Source organism: Epinephelus fuscoguttatus, linkage group LG7, assembly GCF_011397635.1.
Source record: "Epinephelus fuscoguttatus linkage group LG7, E.fuscoguttatus.final_Chr_v1".
NCBI lineage: Eukaryota > Metazoa > Chordata > Actinopteri > Perciformes > Serranidae > Epinephelus > Epinephelus fuscoguttatus.
Window position 1 is genome coordinate 36,702,967 of NC_064758.1, and position 16,748 is coordinate 36,719,714.

A 16,748-nucleotide genomic window follows, 5' to 3' on the forward strand; every position below is an offset into this window, starting at 1 on the left:
ACTGTGGTAAGTGCTCGTTGACCCACAATCTTTCCTCATAGTGTTTAAGGATAAAATTACTTCCTTGTATGCTCTGACATTAAGTTTCAGACTTTTCTGTTCTCACGTCTATATACTGTATTCATTTTAAATCTCTCACCACCACTTACATATGAATATCCACTATAAACTGGGCCAAAAGTCTGGTAGAAATTATGTCAGGCTAAAGGTACCCATGATACTTCGACTCTGGGGATTCTCTCCACCCAGAATCTCTTTCCATATAGTCACTGGCCCAAATATGAATTATGCAACACTACATATAAAGAGTGACTGGCTTTAAGTTTAGCACAAAAGAGTAGTGTTGAAATGAGGAAATAAACAATAAAATCTTGCAGAGAGGTGAAAAGAACAAACTGGCTTGTCAAGGGACCTCCCCTACAAACAAAAAGAAGAGACTTAAATGTCATACAAGGCTGAAAGCAGGCGTGAAATTTGAATCTGACACAGAAAAGGAGCAATGAAAATTGGCCTTGCACGTCGCTCTGAAGTCTGAAGCGTTAAGTGAGGAAGAACATTTGGTGAGAGCGTTGTAAATACTTTCTTCAAGATGCAAACATGCAGTTAAAGCATAATAGAGGGAGGCTTGCTAATGACAGGAAAACAAACAGACACATGTGTATCCATTAATCACTTAAGAAAAAGGAGCAACTAGTTAATGGAGGGGATAGAGTTGCCGTCCTGACATCCTGTGTAATGTTGCTGTCGTAGATGCATGCCGATAAAATGTTGCAAAAAGAAAACTAGGCATGGGTCGATACAGAATGTATAGAATGACTAATGCAGCTAATAATCAATATGTAAAGCAATATGTTAGCAATGCCAGGAAATGTGATCTTTGCGAGCAGGTCTGTCATAATAAGCACCAAGAGATAGCACACATGCTTTTTTTTAATTCCCTGGTGCATTTTTAAGAAAGAAGAAGTAAGATGAGCATTTCAGATCCTTGTGATATTCTTGTAGATAAAATAACACATCCTCTCATTAACAAACAAATTGTTGAGTTAATAAGTAACAAAAATGCACCCTGGCTCTATTTGATAATCTCAGGGGTTTTGTTGTTTTGCCTTGTCTGGTGTGACCAGTATCTTATGGTGGTTAATATTAGCAAACTTTAGACTGATATAACTGACATAACTAAGTGAATTTACAGCCTCAATGACTGTCCTTTAGTTTGTACACCTCTACCTTTTACATGATGTTTTTGTTTTTACCCATTAACTATTTTACTCTAATCATCACTTGTTAAGAAATAGTGAAATTTTGTTGCTTTATAAGACCACAACACTGGTTATGCATGATTTAACCTGTAAACACAAGTGCAGAATATTTTGCAATTCCAAGCTTGAGACTTGCCTGACTAGTGTAATCCATCACAGCAAACTGCATTAGGCTTTGTCTACAGCACATTCCCATTATCAGGTAATGCAGTGGAGACTTCCTAAATGAATCTGCACTTCACCTGCATTACCATTCAACGATAATGGACCTTTCAAAACAATAAATTCAGTTTTTAAACTACTCTGTTGGAGTGCACAAGTCAAGAAAGTTTTAATAGCTTGCTGATTGATTTTAATACAGTATGGAATTAATGGCACTGGAGGGCTGGAACCTAAAGTGGAAAAGGCAGGTTCAGATGAAGTAACTCTACAGCATGCTTCGGAAAATGGTCAGCAGTATTGATGTATAGGAAGTAAAACCTGCAAAATGACAACTTGTATATCAATTACCCATCGCACATTACCTTGATTTCTGGGAAGACATTTTTTTTTCCTCTCATACCTCCAGTGAACTGAGAATACAAAAAAGGCAACCATTCTTCATGGACAGACTTAAAGGAGAACGCTTTTAAAACAGCAAAACCTAATCAAAACATCCGTTCATAAACTCACACAAATCGTGCAGTATAATCCAAGTCTCATTTATCCAGTTGTATACTCAGTGCCCCCAAACACATGCATTTTTGCGAAAACATTACAATTTAAAATACATGACTAGTGTTGCATGGTATACCGGTACTAAAATAATACCACGGTACTAGAGTATTCCAAACGGTACTATACTGCATTTGGAAAATACCGGTAATTTGAAATTGATTCAATTCATTAATTTAGTTAATTTATTTTACTCATTTATGCACACAAACGCCTTTCTTGTTCCTATTGGAGCACAGATTGCGCAAGTGGTGTGTATGACATCACCTGTATCAATATTTGCAGCAGGCGCATGTGAAAAAAGACAAGAGAAAGTCTGCCTCGCAAAGGGAGACAACACGAGACAACACCAACTTGGTGGAACAGTTGAGTTACCAAACCGTGATGTCCGTACCGAGGTACTAACTGAACCATGATTTTTTTGGTACCATTACACCCCTACTATTTATTGTTCTAAAGGTTTGTATCCAAAAGAACCTTTCCTTAGAAAAAGTACCGAAGAGTATCGAAAAGTATCGAAATTCATATTGGTATTGGTACCGAAACAAAGATTTTGGTATCGTGACAACACTATACATGACTACTCTATATAGTTATACTCATGCCCAGCTGAGTAGCACACACCTGCTTTTGAACTCTGCTCAATCAGAGCTCATATGCACACACAAGCATAAGCATGCTCAGGGCGCTACTCCTAGGCTAAGGTGTTTTATATTGTAATGTTTTAGTGAAAGTTTGAGAAGTACTGAGCACACGACTAGATAATTGGGAATTAAATTATACTGCACGAGCTGTGTGTTTGGAAATGGAAGTTACAGTTTTGCTATAGTTTTGCTTTTGCTTTGCTTTCATGGATTCCCCATTCACCGTGGTCTCCCAAAAATTCAGGGTAACATGGGGTGAAAAACTGATGTACAAATGGTCATTTTTCGAGTGACATATTCTTTCTTTTCTTTTGTGATTGTTGCTATATAAATTACAACAGGAAAGATTTTAAACTAGAGTAGCATAAATATGTGGTAAATGTATTATGAATATATTGAGCCTGGCGTAACAGCCTAGTAGAGTTGTTAAAAACACATGAGCCGCTTTAAACCTGTTATCTCTTCTGATATTAAAGACCATTCTATCATCTACTACACAAAACTGAAGCATACAAAAGATTGTGTGGTGGTTTTCAGCCCAGCCTGATGAATAGGACCTCACTGTAAATGTGTTGTTCACACTGTCATCCACAGGTGTTATCACACATTAAAGTGCAGCCAGTGCAGGTATCAGTGATGGCTGCCTGCACTTAACAGAAAATCTGAGTACTTAAAGGACAAAGACCTTACTGAGAAAAAGAAATGAAATAATCTGAAATAACACCCACTCTTTACATGTGATTTGTATCCATTTGCTGTCTTTGGACTCTGAAAGGTTCACACTGTCCTCACTTAATTCCCTCAAAAGGTCAGCGGCGTTGCCTAGCAGTTCTGTTTATGCAGCCGATCAGATGGGCCAGGTCTGTATCAACAGCAATGTGACACATGAAGGAATCATGAAAAGACATCTGTTACTGATCACCTGATTACGGCCTGAAACTCTTTATTCTAAAAATACACCCCTAACTCCAATCTTCAAACACTGTAAAATAAACAAGCTAAAAATAGGCATAAACACATTTCTTCCTTTAGATAACTCCTGTGTCTTGTTTTGCCTTTTCTGTTTTTATGCTTTCCAGAGAGGCGTGATGTCGTGAGCAGCGTCATGTCTATTTTGTCTCCTTACCAACTGAGTATCATCATCATCATTATTGTCTGGTTCAACAAGATCTCAAGACTATCTGAGTAATCTGATTCCTCACTTCCTGATTAGATAACGATTTGCATGCACGGTGCAGAGTGGGAATCGGGACCAGTCAGAACACAGAGCACAGGAAGAGGCATTCCCTGCACTTAGAGGAGAGGAGATGAATAGTGTAATATACTCCGCTCTCAAACATGGATGGAGTTTTGAACATCTGAGGCACCATCTAATTGAGCTTACTGGAACATGTATAAATATTTCAGGCGGTTTGAGGAATGTCTGAGGCTTGTTAAGACTTAATACAGGTCATGTGACTAACTGCTTCTGGGCTGGCTCTAAATAAGGTGTCACTGCTGGGCTTAAGTTAAATGTTAGATGCTTCATGAGGAAACTGTTTATGTTGCTTTAAAGAAACATTTACACAGCAGAGACTCTGTCACGTAGACATGAGAAAGGTTTAAATGTGGGGTAACAGGAATCACATAACCATCATTCAGAGTGATTTACTTTGGTTCGCTCTACTGACAGACAATCTGAGGTATAATTCTGTTTGAACAGAATGTCTCTCCATATAATCAGTACAGAATAAATGATGCAGCACATGCTCTGAGAGGCAATGCACAAGAGCAACAGCCTCCTGTTTCTACGTGGGGCCAGTAGTGGTTCTTCAATGAGCAGTAAAGAACAATTTCAATGTTAAAATGGTTCTCCGAGTAGCAACAGCTTGTTAAAGCAACATCTGCTCCCCCACAAACCTCTGAAAAACCTTCTGTTTAGAGCCTGACACTCACCTTTACTTCTGACCACTCATCTGATAAATACCAAAGAAACTGCTTTATAAAAAAAATCCCACTGTGAAATAACTGGAGAATTACAGTGAACAGTTCAGTTGGCTTTTTCCTTCACACATGCCATGTGTTTAATTATGATCCCATAATGTCTTGACGTACAACTGTCAACGACCATAAAGCACTCTCTTCACAAGAACCATTTCAAGGTACACTTGGGGACGACCTTTTTCCATGTAGGCTAATATTTGTGCAAGCTGTCATGACGCCCACACCTTGTGTCAAGGAAATCTGCTGTTTTGCAACACCTGAAGGGTGCAAACCATTGACTCCGTCATTCTGTGGTTGGAAAACACTGCGTAGGCTCTTTGAACAAAGTGAAGTCTAAGTCTAATGTTGAACATTTGTGTTCCTCCCGAAACTACAACAATTCTCTTCACTAGAGTGTGTACAGATTGCATCAGGTTAACAGAAGGGGGAGGACAGACATGCTCCGTTGCTATGGAAAGTGTTTCCCTCCATCAGCTGCTCTCCGTCAGAACACTGCCGCGGGTGACTAACAGGTAGGAGGAGGCACAAGCAGAGAGGGTAGCAGCCAGTTCAGGGAAGGGGGAGCCTAGTGTCAGTAGCCGTGAGTCTTCCCCCTGCAGCTTCACCTCCTCCCACGCTATGAGCCTTGTTTGACCTTCAAAACTCGAGGCCACGCTCTAAATTGCATTCTGCATGCAGATGCTACTGTGACTCATTGCATGAACACGGGAATACTCCCTTACTATAAATGGATTGTTTGCTCAGGGGTCACTTTGCAGTCCGAGTCAGAAGTTTCAAACCAGCAGTAATGTTTGACTTAGTGGAACTATCAGAGAAAAAAAGCCACTTCGTCACATTTATATATCCCTAGAGCTACAGCCCATAACCACTACTTCCCCCTGGTTGTTTTACATCTTCACTTTAGTTCAGTTTAATACATATCACTGTACTGTGTACTGGAAAATGTGTTGCTGACTCTACTGAGAGAACCCTGACTAAGAAATAGCTATTGTATTTCCTATTTAAAATTTTTATGCAAGGTTCTGGATAAAAAAAATCTAGCTGGTGTGTGATTTATCAGTTGAACACTGTTTTGAAATTTATGCAAAAAGCAGGGTCAAAAGCAATGAGCATGCTCTGTAAAAAACAGGGCTTCCCCTTGTCTATTGCTGAATGGTAATATCTGAGGAATTAAGAGGTATGCAAACGACAGCAGGGTCTAGTTAGTCGAAACACTGGGGAACTTGAACACAATAAACACGGATTGTAAATGAGACAAAAACACGAAAGAGAAAAAAAAACAAAAGACATTCACCACAGTATGAATCACAGATTTCTTGGAAAATGTAGGCGAGGCTTTGCTCGCTCCGTGGCTTCAAAGTGAGGACTGCCCATCACTCTGGGTTCAGACTTGAATGTGACTTATATAATAGCTTTTTGTGGAGGCAGCCTTGTAGAACACCATGCTGTGCTCAGAGAAAAAAAACCTCAAACCTGCCCAGACTTGTGAGAGTGCACGCTGTCATACAGCAGCCACATTGCTTTTATGGTGTAAGTGTAGTATGTTATCAGGGAGTCTCGCCTGGTTCGCCCACAGATCTATCCACAACTGAAAATGAAACACATTAAATGTCACATTTTTCAATGATTCAATCTGAAATGCAATCACGTAGTATTCTCCACTATCATGTCAGTAATTCAGGGGGTCTTCAGAGAGGACTGAAATATATTTGATTTCATTAGCTCCTGTGAAATATTTTTGAAATGTGAATCGATGAGCCTGAGGACAACACAAGTGATGTCATAAGTTACAGCAGTTGAGACTTGAATGGCATGTCATATCTGAATCGCTTCCAATGACATGATAATAATGTATAACATATTATTGACACTTTATTTATGAAAGCCAGAGGGGTTAAAAATCACACTCACTGATACAGGATTCAGGCTGACTCCAGGGAATAATATAATGAAGGAACTGAAAGCTAAATGGATGACAGAGCTACTGTATTTAGAGAAGTGAAACAGTGTGTAAACAAAAGGTATCCATGCCATTTCTCTCATTACCCTAGCTACGCTTTATAATAACAGCTAAAATTTATAGATTAAACCACAGATCACAAAAGGGGTCAAATTCTACTTAATTTACAGCCTCCAGCCTTTGATGTAAACATTGCCAATGGGACAATTGACCTGACTACAGTATTGATTGTGTGTGCCTGAAAACTCTCTCACAGCTAGAAACTGATGAATACCACTGAGACTCTCCAGCTTTTAAAATAACCTGCTTGAAATGAACACACAGCTCAACCAAGAAAGTGCCACCTGAAAATAAAACAGCCTTGAAACCGATGGTTCAGGCAAAAAACGGAAAAACGCAGACCTGACAAAAGTATCGAGACTTTCCTGTATGCTTTGTTTTGCCAGTTAGCATAAGGGCTGAATGTCACATTCACCATTTGCAGTCGAATGATAGTGAAAGAGGAGTTTTGCGTAAACAATGACCACACAGCAGTGACAGTGCCCAACAACGCCCACCATCATCTACTTCACACTGTGGAGGATTTTGTTATCCCACAAGTGACAAAAACACAGTGAAAACTCCCTGAGTTGTTTGTATGTCTATCTTGACTGAGGTTTCACTGTCCCCCCTGGAATAGCACCATATCCAGCAACAAACATAATCAAAGATGGGTGTCACTCAGATAAGATGTTATCAAACATGGAGCAATTACACTATAAACCTGCTTGTTACATGTACTTGTAATATATTAAGCTGTAGCATGTGTTGGTTTAAAAAGTTTAAATCAAACATATAGTGGAGTCCTTTACGCCAAGTTACCAGACATGACAACCCAAATACTTCGGATACTCCTGAATGCTCACCGGTCTCTTCCCTGACAGATGTATTGCTCAATTCTGTAAATAGACTAAGGGTTGCCCCGCAGGTAACTTAAGCTGCCTGACATTAACCGTCATGACACACTGCAACGGGAACTGAAATGATGAGGCAGACTTTTAAAAAAGAAGGCAGAGGACCGTGCATTAAACTGCAAACGGTCTGCCCTCCTGGCTGTTGTTCGACTGAGTGAATTACTCTGTTATTAACTCACGACTATCCGCCGCACTCTCTCTTGTAAAAAGAAATCACATGCACAGGATTGAAAGCAATCAATTCCCAGATGCACATTCTTGGATTTTACATACATTTCTTGACGGCAGCACAAAAACAACAAGCAAAAATTATCCCCTCGTATTTGAGTGTCGTTCATCTGCAGCTGAAAGCCCTACAGGGCTGCACAGAAACTTCAATCAATACGCCGTTTACGGACCTACTGTTTGTTTGTGAGAGTCATTTACCTTTCTGTCGCCACTCCGTTGGTCGTCTTTAATGAGATTGTCGTGATGCAGCTGGACAACCGGTCAAAACCCCTGCTTTCAGAAGTGGCCTTTAACTTTCTGTGCAAGCAGCAGGTCCGCACTGTGGAAGCCGTGAATGCAGAGCAGGGACTGAGTGAGCAGATCCCTCCTGTCAAGCACCGCCTCAGCTGCTCTGCGCCCTCTGTGCTAACCAATACACACTCGTTACACAGGCATGCATCCATCTGCAAAGTTGCAAAGTAATGCTCATTAAAATTTTGCAGCTGTAACGTGTAACGGCACTTCTTCCTGCTAAGGAAATCAAAGCAATATGCTACAAGCTTTTTCTACAGAATGCTATTAAAAAATGTAATAGCATGTATTAACTTAGCTCCATTAAAATTGTACATGTGGATTCTTAAAATGTATTTGGTGCAAGTATTAACTTGCTGAATATTTGCTATATATGTCTCCAAGAAATTAAACCAAACCTACTTACATTTTTTTCTTTGTGGTTTTATGTATGTCCTACATGTTAGGCTAGGCTAACGTTATGCTTTGTTTTGTGAAAACATGCCACAAGCTAACATAATAAAGATGATACTGATAAGCATGATACTGTAAGACTAATGTTATCAAAAATCACAATAAGCCTCACAAAGATGTTAGCTTACCTACTGTAATAACGGCAGTTAGTTAAGCTAATGTTAGCTAACGTTAGCTTTAGCAGTTGGCGGTCCTAACTAAGGCAACAGACACCTTCCTTTTTTTTTCTCATATCTGGACACCTTGGCCAAGCAATATTTTTGTGTTTATTGCTAGTTGCCATTATCACTAGCAAAAATAAACAAACACGGATATGAAGGTGCAATTATCCATTTAGTAAAGATCGTTTGTTAACCTAGCTAAACAGTTTGGCTATTGTCTCCTCAGGTGTCACGGCGCAAGATTTCGTTAGTAGTGTTGCTATGGTTACTCGCGGCTTTACTGGACACTGCGCATTGATTTAGAGTGTGAATAAACTGTTGTTTGGAACTACTTTTCAGGAGTTTAACGGTCACCTGCAGCCAATCAGAACCGAGTATTTGGTAAAGTTGAAGTGTTTGTACTGTAGTTGAATATTTCCATTTAATGCTACTGTATACTTTTTACTCCACTACCTTTATTTGGCAACTAGAAATAAAAATTACATAAATATAAAATTAACAACCCAAGAAAATATTTATTTTATATTACATTATACTAATACTAAAACCTCTGCTTAAGACACATTTTCAATTCTGCTCTTGTACTTCATCTGCCATCAGTGTTGGGAAGGTTACCTTTGAGATGTAATAGGATACAGATTACTTGTTACCCTGTTCAAAATGTAACCAGTAATGTAACTATTTTAATTACCTCATCAAGGTATTGCAATTGATAACATTTGATTTCTTTTTTAACAAATGTTTTAAACTGGGCTGTGAAGCTGAAAATTTTCCAGTAATAGGCTATGCTAAAAGAAGGCACTCCTGCACAATGAAAATATGCAAAGCAACAGAAAGAATGTATTAGTAGCTGTAATCACGTTGTTCCTCAGTAACTGGTTTAGTTACTTCCCAACAGTGTGTGTGTTATATTTTATCCCTTCAACTTCTACACTATTTTATTCATGTGTAAATCTCATACGATTGCCAACGGCTGCTTCTCTATTATTGTTGTGCATGACAATAATTAACTTGAAACTAATGATACTTTTACAGTGTGGTATTGCTACTTTTACTTAGGGATGTGAATACTTCCTCAACCAGGCAGACAGCCTCATGTATTTTATTTTAACATTTTATATGAATGTGCTACTCGTAATGTTTTCAGGTCATTGAAACAAATCCTCTAACACATTCTGAAGTATATTTAACATGTGGCTTAGTGTGAGGACTGCTGTAGGCTACGCCTTGCAGCACCCAACCACATCACATCATAATGTGTGTAGACAATAACAGAGCCACAGTATTTGGTAAAGCACATGATTTCACATTCCAGTGACCACAATGGCGAGGGATTAGGTTCCACAATGAGGACGAGGCTGGCAAGGGAGGATAACAGACATGGAAAACATGTGGGTGTCTGGGTTAGACAGAGAAAATGAGAGTGAGTCAGGTCAGTGCAGTCACAGTTTTGTGGTTAAACTTTCCTCCTAATTTCCTTAACCTGGATCGACAGCATAACACATCCCACATCTCCTCCTCACTGCCCTGATTTCTTAAAAGCAGCAATCATTTTCTCTTGATGGAGGTTTTTACATAATGTGTTCAGCTGATGTGCCCCTAAGAAATGTACCTCCCAGCAGAGCTCTGATGACATGGTGTGGTAAAATAAGGAACTGCATTTTTTCCTAATTAAAAGCTAAATATAAAATCTTGTTATCCCAGTGAGATGATACATTCTTTTGGGATGAAGTTGGACATTTTTTATTACTTTCTTGTCTGTACAACACGGTACATAGCAGACACAAAACAAACAAAAACATTAACAGGGAAAATAATAAAGGGCACAATCCAAAATTATCTGTTTACTGCACTTCCGGACATTTGAAGTCTTGTTTGTCTTACTACAGCAACAAGTGACTAATGGTGAACATTTTACCTCTCAAAAGCCATAAGAGTGACTTTACAAATATTTTTTACAATCTCAGAGCTATGGTTTGTAGTGACATGTCAGTGAACAAATGTTGGCTAACTGCAAAGAACGAGAAGATCGATGTCTATATTTTCAATAATCTGAAAGACGTTAAGGATCACCTAAAATCTCAAGTGAACCATTATGATTTGTCAAATAAAACTCATCATACATAGTTAAATCCCAGATGTTAAACTTCAAATTTAACACTTCACGTGGACTCAACATACAGACTATATTTACAACCGAGGCAACAGAGAAAACACAAAATCAATTTTCTTCCTGCGATGAACTTCAAATGCACCGAAAAAGGCAGATTTCCATACATCACATGGTAACATCTTCAAGCATGTTTGTGTGAAAGGCAACACAATAAATAAAACAAATGGCACGGAAGGTTTAGACAATCTAAACTCAGAAGCACAATGTCTTGTGAAATATTCACATGAAACTAAATACTAAAGCAAGCACAAGAAAAGAATCTTCTGGGTCGACGTCCCTGCAGACAGTCACACAAGCTGACTAAACAGAAGTGAGATAAACAGAAATCACAATCTAATTACAGTGAGAGGAATAAGAGAATGACATTTATAATTCAATATAGTATTTGTATTTACAAGCATTTATACAACTGAGGGCATTAAACTGGGGTTCAAGCTTATTACTATATTAGGACACGGAGCAGAACAATCAGATCATATAATGCACCAAATATAAACCTTGTAAACATCACATCTCACCTTTTATCTCAGATATCAGTCAGAATAAGTTTCTATTTGCCAGGTTCATAATATATTCATCCTTACTTTAAGGCATTGGTATCAAGCTTAGGAGTGAGCCTCTTATAAGATTTTATTTTAAATAAGCCAGATTTAATCAGACGGTTTCGCTCCAACGAGGAAACTCTACTCGTCACAGCGAACCCCCAGGGAAACATCCCCACTTGTCTCTGGATCAGCTCAGCTCTCTGTAAAGTTATAAGATCTCCTCCACTCCGTGCGCAAAGATCATGACCAGGCCGGGCTCCAGGATCATATCCTCCCCCATGTGCTGATTCTCACAGGCCATCACCACCACTGCCTGCTTGCCAGGGATACGCTTGGCAACGTAGTTCTCATAGTAGCGCCTGTTCATCTGCCGTGTCTCGAGCGTGGCCAGTCCCTGCGGCCAGTTACGCTCGTGGGCGTTCTCGATCAGGTCGTTCACAATTGAGAGAGGGCAGCCGCTGTCGATAAGAGAGCGCTTGATGACTGCCTGGAGCACAGCATCAGGAGTGGAGATCATGCCGCCCCAGCGTGTCACTCTGGCGGGCTGCATGGAGTTCACCCACCTGGAGACAAGATAAAATGAAAACCACAGGAAAATTATGGACTGAGCTGCAGCTCCCTGACGGAGTTGATATTAAAACACAAGCTGCAGAAAAGATGAAATGTCACTTACTCCAAGATCTCATTGTACTCGATGCTCTCCTCCAGGTTTTGCAGGTTTGGGTTAGCACTGCGGATCGCTCTCATGTAGGCTTTTAGCAGCTGAATGTCCCGTTTCTAGAAATTAAAGGCACCATGTCAGATGACTCATTTCACAAAACCTCCTAAAGCAAAAAAGGAATTTATAACACTTTGAAAGGATGAAGCATTGTACCAGTTTCTTTAGATCCAGTATTCTGCCCTCAGCTTACTCTTATAGGACACTTGACAAAAACTGACCACCAATCGTTTCAGTTTCAACCAATTCCAAGATAGTTATTAAGAATATATATTGTAACAGGGTCGGGTAATATGACAGTATATACTGTGCAACAGCAGAAATGTGTCCATCTGTGGAGGTCTGGCAATACTGTTTCTACCGCAGGAGTTATTCTGGGCAGGCTATGTAGCACGTGATCTTGTGATTCTCGCATGATCTCTGAATCCAACTGCCTTGCAAGTTAAAGTGATTTGGCCGGGCATGAAAAAGGAGTGAGGTTTATGGAAGCAAATAAGGCATATAAGCGTTTGAATTTTGACAGTCACTGAAAACTTAAAACTGAAATTTAAACACCACTGAATCCATAACATTGATTTTTGTTTTACATTGAAAACCATGTATTCAAATCTGAAAAATTTGTTCTGAATTCACCTCTCAGTAAATACAATATGAAAATTCTTGATTTGCAATTTCAAAATCTAAACTTGAGTATATTTTTCAGTGTTCACAAATTCAGATCCAAAATTTAAAAAGAAAAATGATTCAGGTTGCTCAATGTCAATGATTCAATTCAGATCTAAACATTCAAGTTGAAATTTTTCAAATAGCAAAATCCAGTCTTCCCCACATGTCCTGTCCCCGGTAGCCCGGATGTTACTATTCGAATATTTTCAACTTGAATTTTGAAATGTGAATTTTTGGACATTAAAGCTTTAATTTTTAAGAATTTCGTTTTTTCTGTTTTGAGTCTTTTGCTTTTTCATCGCATTGTCTCTGTGTGAGGTAGTTGTTTTGTCTGGAAGAAAGCTCCAAATAAAACAAGAAAATCAAAAGTGATGAAGTACTTCATGGTTATATTAAATCATTTCTAATTGAATTTACAGAACAATTACGGTCTTGTGATATAGGCTTAAATATAATGCAATAGAATAGAGGATAGAAAAGAGAATAGAGGTCATACCGCCCACCCCTATACTGTAATACCAGTGCCTACTGTACTGGATTAAGCTTTAACTGCATACTGTATCCAAATGACAACACACACCTCACTAGACCTTAAATACTTAATTGCATTCCCCCAGTGCTAATAATAGAGACCTTCACTGTACCAAATACAAACACGGCACACACAAATTAAACATATACAGAAACATGCTTGCACACCATCCTGTACCACAAAGACATGTCACACTCCAATTATTTACTGCACCCAGTCAGATAAACATGCTTCAAAATGATAATCATCATCTGTACCCAAATGTTTTCAGACCTTTAGAAGCCTCCATTCCAGAAAACATTTAAGTAACCGAACTGGAGGGAACCATAGTAACAATTCAGTAGAAGACCCTGTGAATTTTAAGTGGTTGTTATGGAAAATGAATACGCTCCTGGCTATTTCAAAACTTGTTCCACAGACAACAGCATTTCTCAGGATGAGGCTCAAAACATATTTTTTTTGTTAACGCATCAATGAGCAAGCAAATGCTCTTACTTGTTCCCCCAACTGGTGTTTATGCTCTGCCACAGTTTTCTCCAGCTCTGAAATCTTTGTCTGTTGCTGCTGGACGACGCTCCGCAAGTGTTTGATGCAGTTATGGTTGGGCACCTCATCTTTGGGCATCTCAAGCCTGCAAAAGAGGGGGAGATAGAATATGGGGGGAGAATATAGAGGATTTAATACCATACCATACAGACGACATTTTTGCAAATCATACATTTATAATAAATTACAGCAAAACCCTTTAGTGGCCATTATTATTGATTTCTGAGTGAGCAACAGTTGTGTTCTGACTTGCTACAACTGCTGAGACTTATGATGCTAGAAATTTAGGCACTGGTTCAAAGGGGTTACGAGAAAATCATAATCAATGCAACCACAATGTAGCACACATTTCTGCCAAATGAAAGCCACTCACCCACATCCCTCCTCACAGTTGACAGGCCTTTTGGGGTTGTGCTCACAGTCCTTGAGGTGTGACTGCAGCTGGTCAAGCCGCAGTGTGGCCGTACACCCAAAACCCGCATTGTCACAGCTGATCTGAAGTTTGGACAGCATGTTGCGCATGATGCGGGGCACAGGCCGGAGGTGAGCTAGTGTCACTACCGTGCGGTCAACAGGACATATCTGCTGCTGGGCAAACCACTGTGTTATACAGGCATTGCAGAAGGCATGCTCACAGTGTGGAGCCTGAAATGAAAAGGAGAACACAGAGCCCCAAAATATAAAAATAAATTTGAAAAATGTTGATACAATTTAGGGTGGGTAATCTTTCAAACAGGAACTTGCCTGCACTGGTTCTTCGAGCACTCCACTGCATATAGGGCATAGCAGGTCTTCATCCACCTCCCCTTGGAACCTCGTAACGTCGTACCCCATGGTACATTACTGGGATCCACAACCTCCTGAGCAACACACAACCACGCAAATTAGATTTTCACACAACTTAACTGCATCAGTATGTGACTTGAGATATTCCACAAATAAATACAAACACTTTGAGCCTACCTCACTCACAAAAGGCCTCAAATGCTCCCATCCAGCTCTTGATGTAAAGCTGATACGTCACATCTGGCAGAAGTAATCTGTCTGGCAAAAGAGACAGCGACACTCCCTGCAAAAATAATGGTATTCACACTGATTATTTAGTTTGCTGGATAGCTGATGGTTAAAGCTGAGTTATGATATATATTCTAAAACCACATGATAAATAATGATAAATAGATGCAGTTTATCTACAGACGTGTATCAGTGGCCAGGGGAAATGAGTGATTTTCAAGCTTTCTCATTATGATCAGAAGCATACTATACTCTTTAATTGGATGACTATATAAAGTAAAAACGAGTGGGACGCTGCTTTCTTAAAAACACAGTGTTATTAATCAATAAATAAAAGCTGTTATGGTAGAATGACTCGATACATTCGAGCACACAGCCATATTTAAACACATCCTGTGCCCAAAAGCGATGTCCTTGATTCGTAATGTAGTGCGGTTTTCTAACGTCATCCTAAACATGTGAAACTGCACCAGCCGAGCTCCAACATCCGAGGAGAGCATCCTGTTGTCCCAGGTGACTGGTGGCTGACCTAATTTCAGTGAAAGCAGCACACACCGGTCTGGAGGCGATTTAACGTTACAGATCCTTTTTCCTCCCATCGCACTCAGCATGCCTTACAAACAGGCTAACCCTCCGTGCTAACGTTAGCTACGTATATAACGTTATTTCGCTGTTACGCGTTAAACTAAAACGCAATACCTTTAGGTTTATAATGAACTAAACTGGTGTCATTTTGAATAAATACCCCAGTGCTTGAGTTCAGATGTCAGTACAGCTTGGTCGTCATGAATTAAATGTGGCTAACAGTTGCTAACTAGGTAGCGCTCGTAGCAACTACGGGTACCGTTGGTTTCCTCTAGATGTTAGCCGTCGAGCTAACCAGACAGACCTCAGTCTGGGCAAAGTACATCGACAAATGGCTAATTACAATCAGCCACATTGGAAGAAAACATCATTATACACTGATATACTTACTTTAACATGTAGAAAACCAGACCTTAATCACGATGTTAATATATTTTCAGACGTCCTACTGTAACTAGTAGCTCGCTAGCCACGTCCTGTGCTACATCCTACACTTCTGTGTCGTCGTTACGCAGGCAGGCGGTGACGTCATGACGTAAAATGGGAGCGTTTGATTGGCCAGTGTACTCTATCTATCTATCTATCTATCTATCTATCTATCTATCTATCTATCTATCTATCTATGTTTTACTCTCAGAATTTACTAAAATATTTTAAAAAATAAATAAAATAATGCATTTAATTAATTAATTAACAATTAATTATACAATAAAAATAGGCATTAATAAGTGTATTTTAAAATTAATTTAGTTATCTATAAATAAATAGAATAAAATACAAAGTAAATCATTAATTGATGTTGTATTGGGCAATAAAAAAATGAACTATAAAAAACAATTTACAAATGAAATATGAATGAATCAATAAGTAGTTCAAATTAAAAAAAAGGATTTAGTCTAATGCCTGATTACAATCTTTATTCTCAGTTATTTCTCTTTTTAAACTGCATTTTCAACGAGATTTTTAAATTCCATTATTCATTTTTTTGGAATTTACTTTTATCATAATTCCTTTTTTATTGCCCATTAAAATATAAAATAATGAATTATTTTGTAATTTAGTCAATTTATTCATAGATACATTGATTTAAAAACAAATCTAATAATTCCTATCTTTATTGTGCAATTGGTTTTTAATTAATTCAATGCTTTATCACTTTTTCCTTGACACTGTGGTCCTCTATAAATACACAGATTACTTAAAACTAACCGAAATGACCAGTGAAATATCAGTTTTTTGTGCTTATAACATAAAAAAGATATTAGATGTAAAAGATGAGCTGATTTCTAAATGATAAATCATGTTACAGTACTGACATAAGGA

General features: G+C 38.8%; 2 protein-coding genes across 3 annotated transcripts in view; both read right to left on the reverse strand.

Annotated features, from left to right (window-relative positions):
- dgkaa (diacylglycerol kinase, alpha a) overlaps positions 1-8,867 on the reverse strand; it is a 28,246-nt gene extending 19,379 nt beyond the window's left edge. Inside the window, exons 1-2 of one of the 2 annotated variants that reach the window (XM_049581322.1) lie at positions 8,614-8,867; positions 7,940-8,184 (exon numbers count right to left, since the gene is read on the reverse strand). In XM_049581322.1, the coding sequence (XP_049437279.1) occupies positions 7,940-8,184 (245 nt within the window). In that variant the 5' untranslated portion in view covers positions 8,614-8,867. Of the gene's footprint in view, positions 1-7,939; positions 8,185-8,613 lie in introns of those variants that run through there. The other variant, XM_049581324.1, reaches the window with a different exon arrangement.
- A 1,506-nt stretch (positions 8,868-10,373) lies between these two features.
- rnf41 (ring finger protein 41) lies at positions 10,374-15,935 on the reverse strand. The gene is made up of 7 exons (XM_049581952.1): positions 15,816-15,935; positions 14,790-14,895; positions 14,571-14,686; positions 14,200-14,471; positions 13,776-13,911; positions 12,038-12,141; positions 10,374-11,927 (listed from the first exon to the last, which is right to left on the reverse strand). The coding sequence occupies exons 3-7, from the start codon at positions 14,658-14,660 to the stop codon at positions 11,573-11,575; spliced, it is 957 nt and encodes a 318-aa protein (XP_049437909.1). The 5' UTR covers positions 14,661-14,686; positions 14,790-14,895; positions 15,816-15,935; the 3' UTR covers positions 10,374-11,572.
- Between the last annotated feature and the right edge of the window lie 813 nt (positions 15,936-16,748).

Excerpts from the sequence above, each read along its gene's own strand:
- rnf41 (XM_049581952.1), bottom strand. The coding sequence starts at position 14,660 with ATGGGGTACGACGTTACGAGGTTCCAAGGGGAGGTGGATGAAGACCTG. Across the intron at positions 12,142-13,775 it reads AACACCAGTTGGGGGAACAA|AAACGGGACATTCAGCTGCT; the intron begins GTAAGAGCATTT and ends TTTAATTTCTAG. Across the intron at positions 11,928-12,037 it reads GAGTACAATGAGATCTTGGA|GTGGGTGAACTCCATGCAGC; the intron begins GTAAGTGACATT and ends TCTTGTCTCCAG.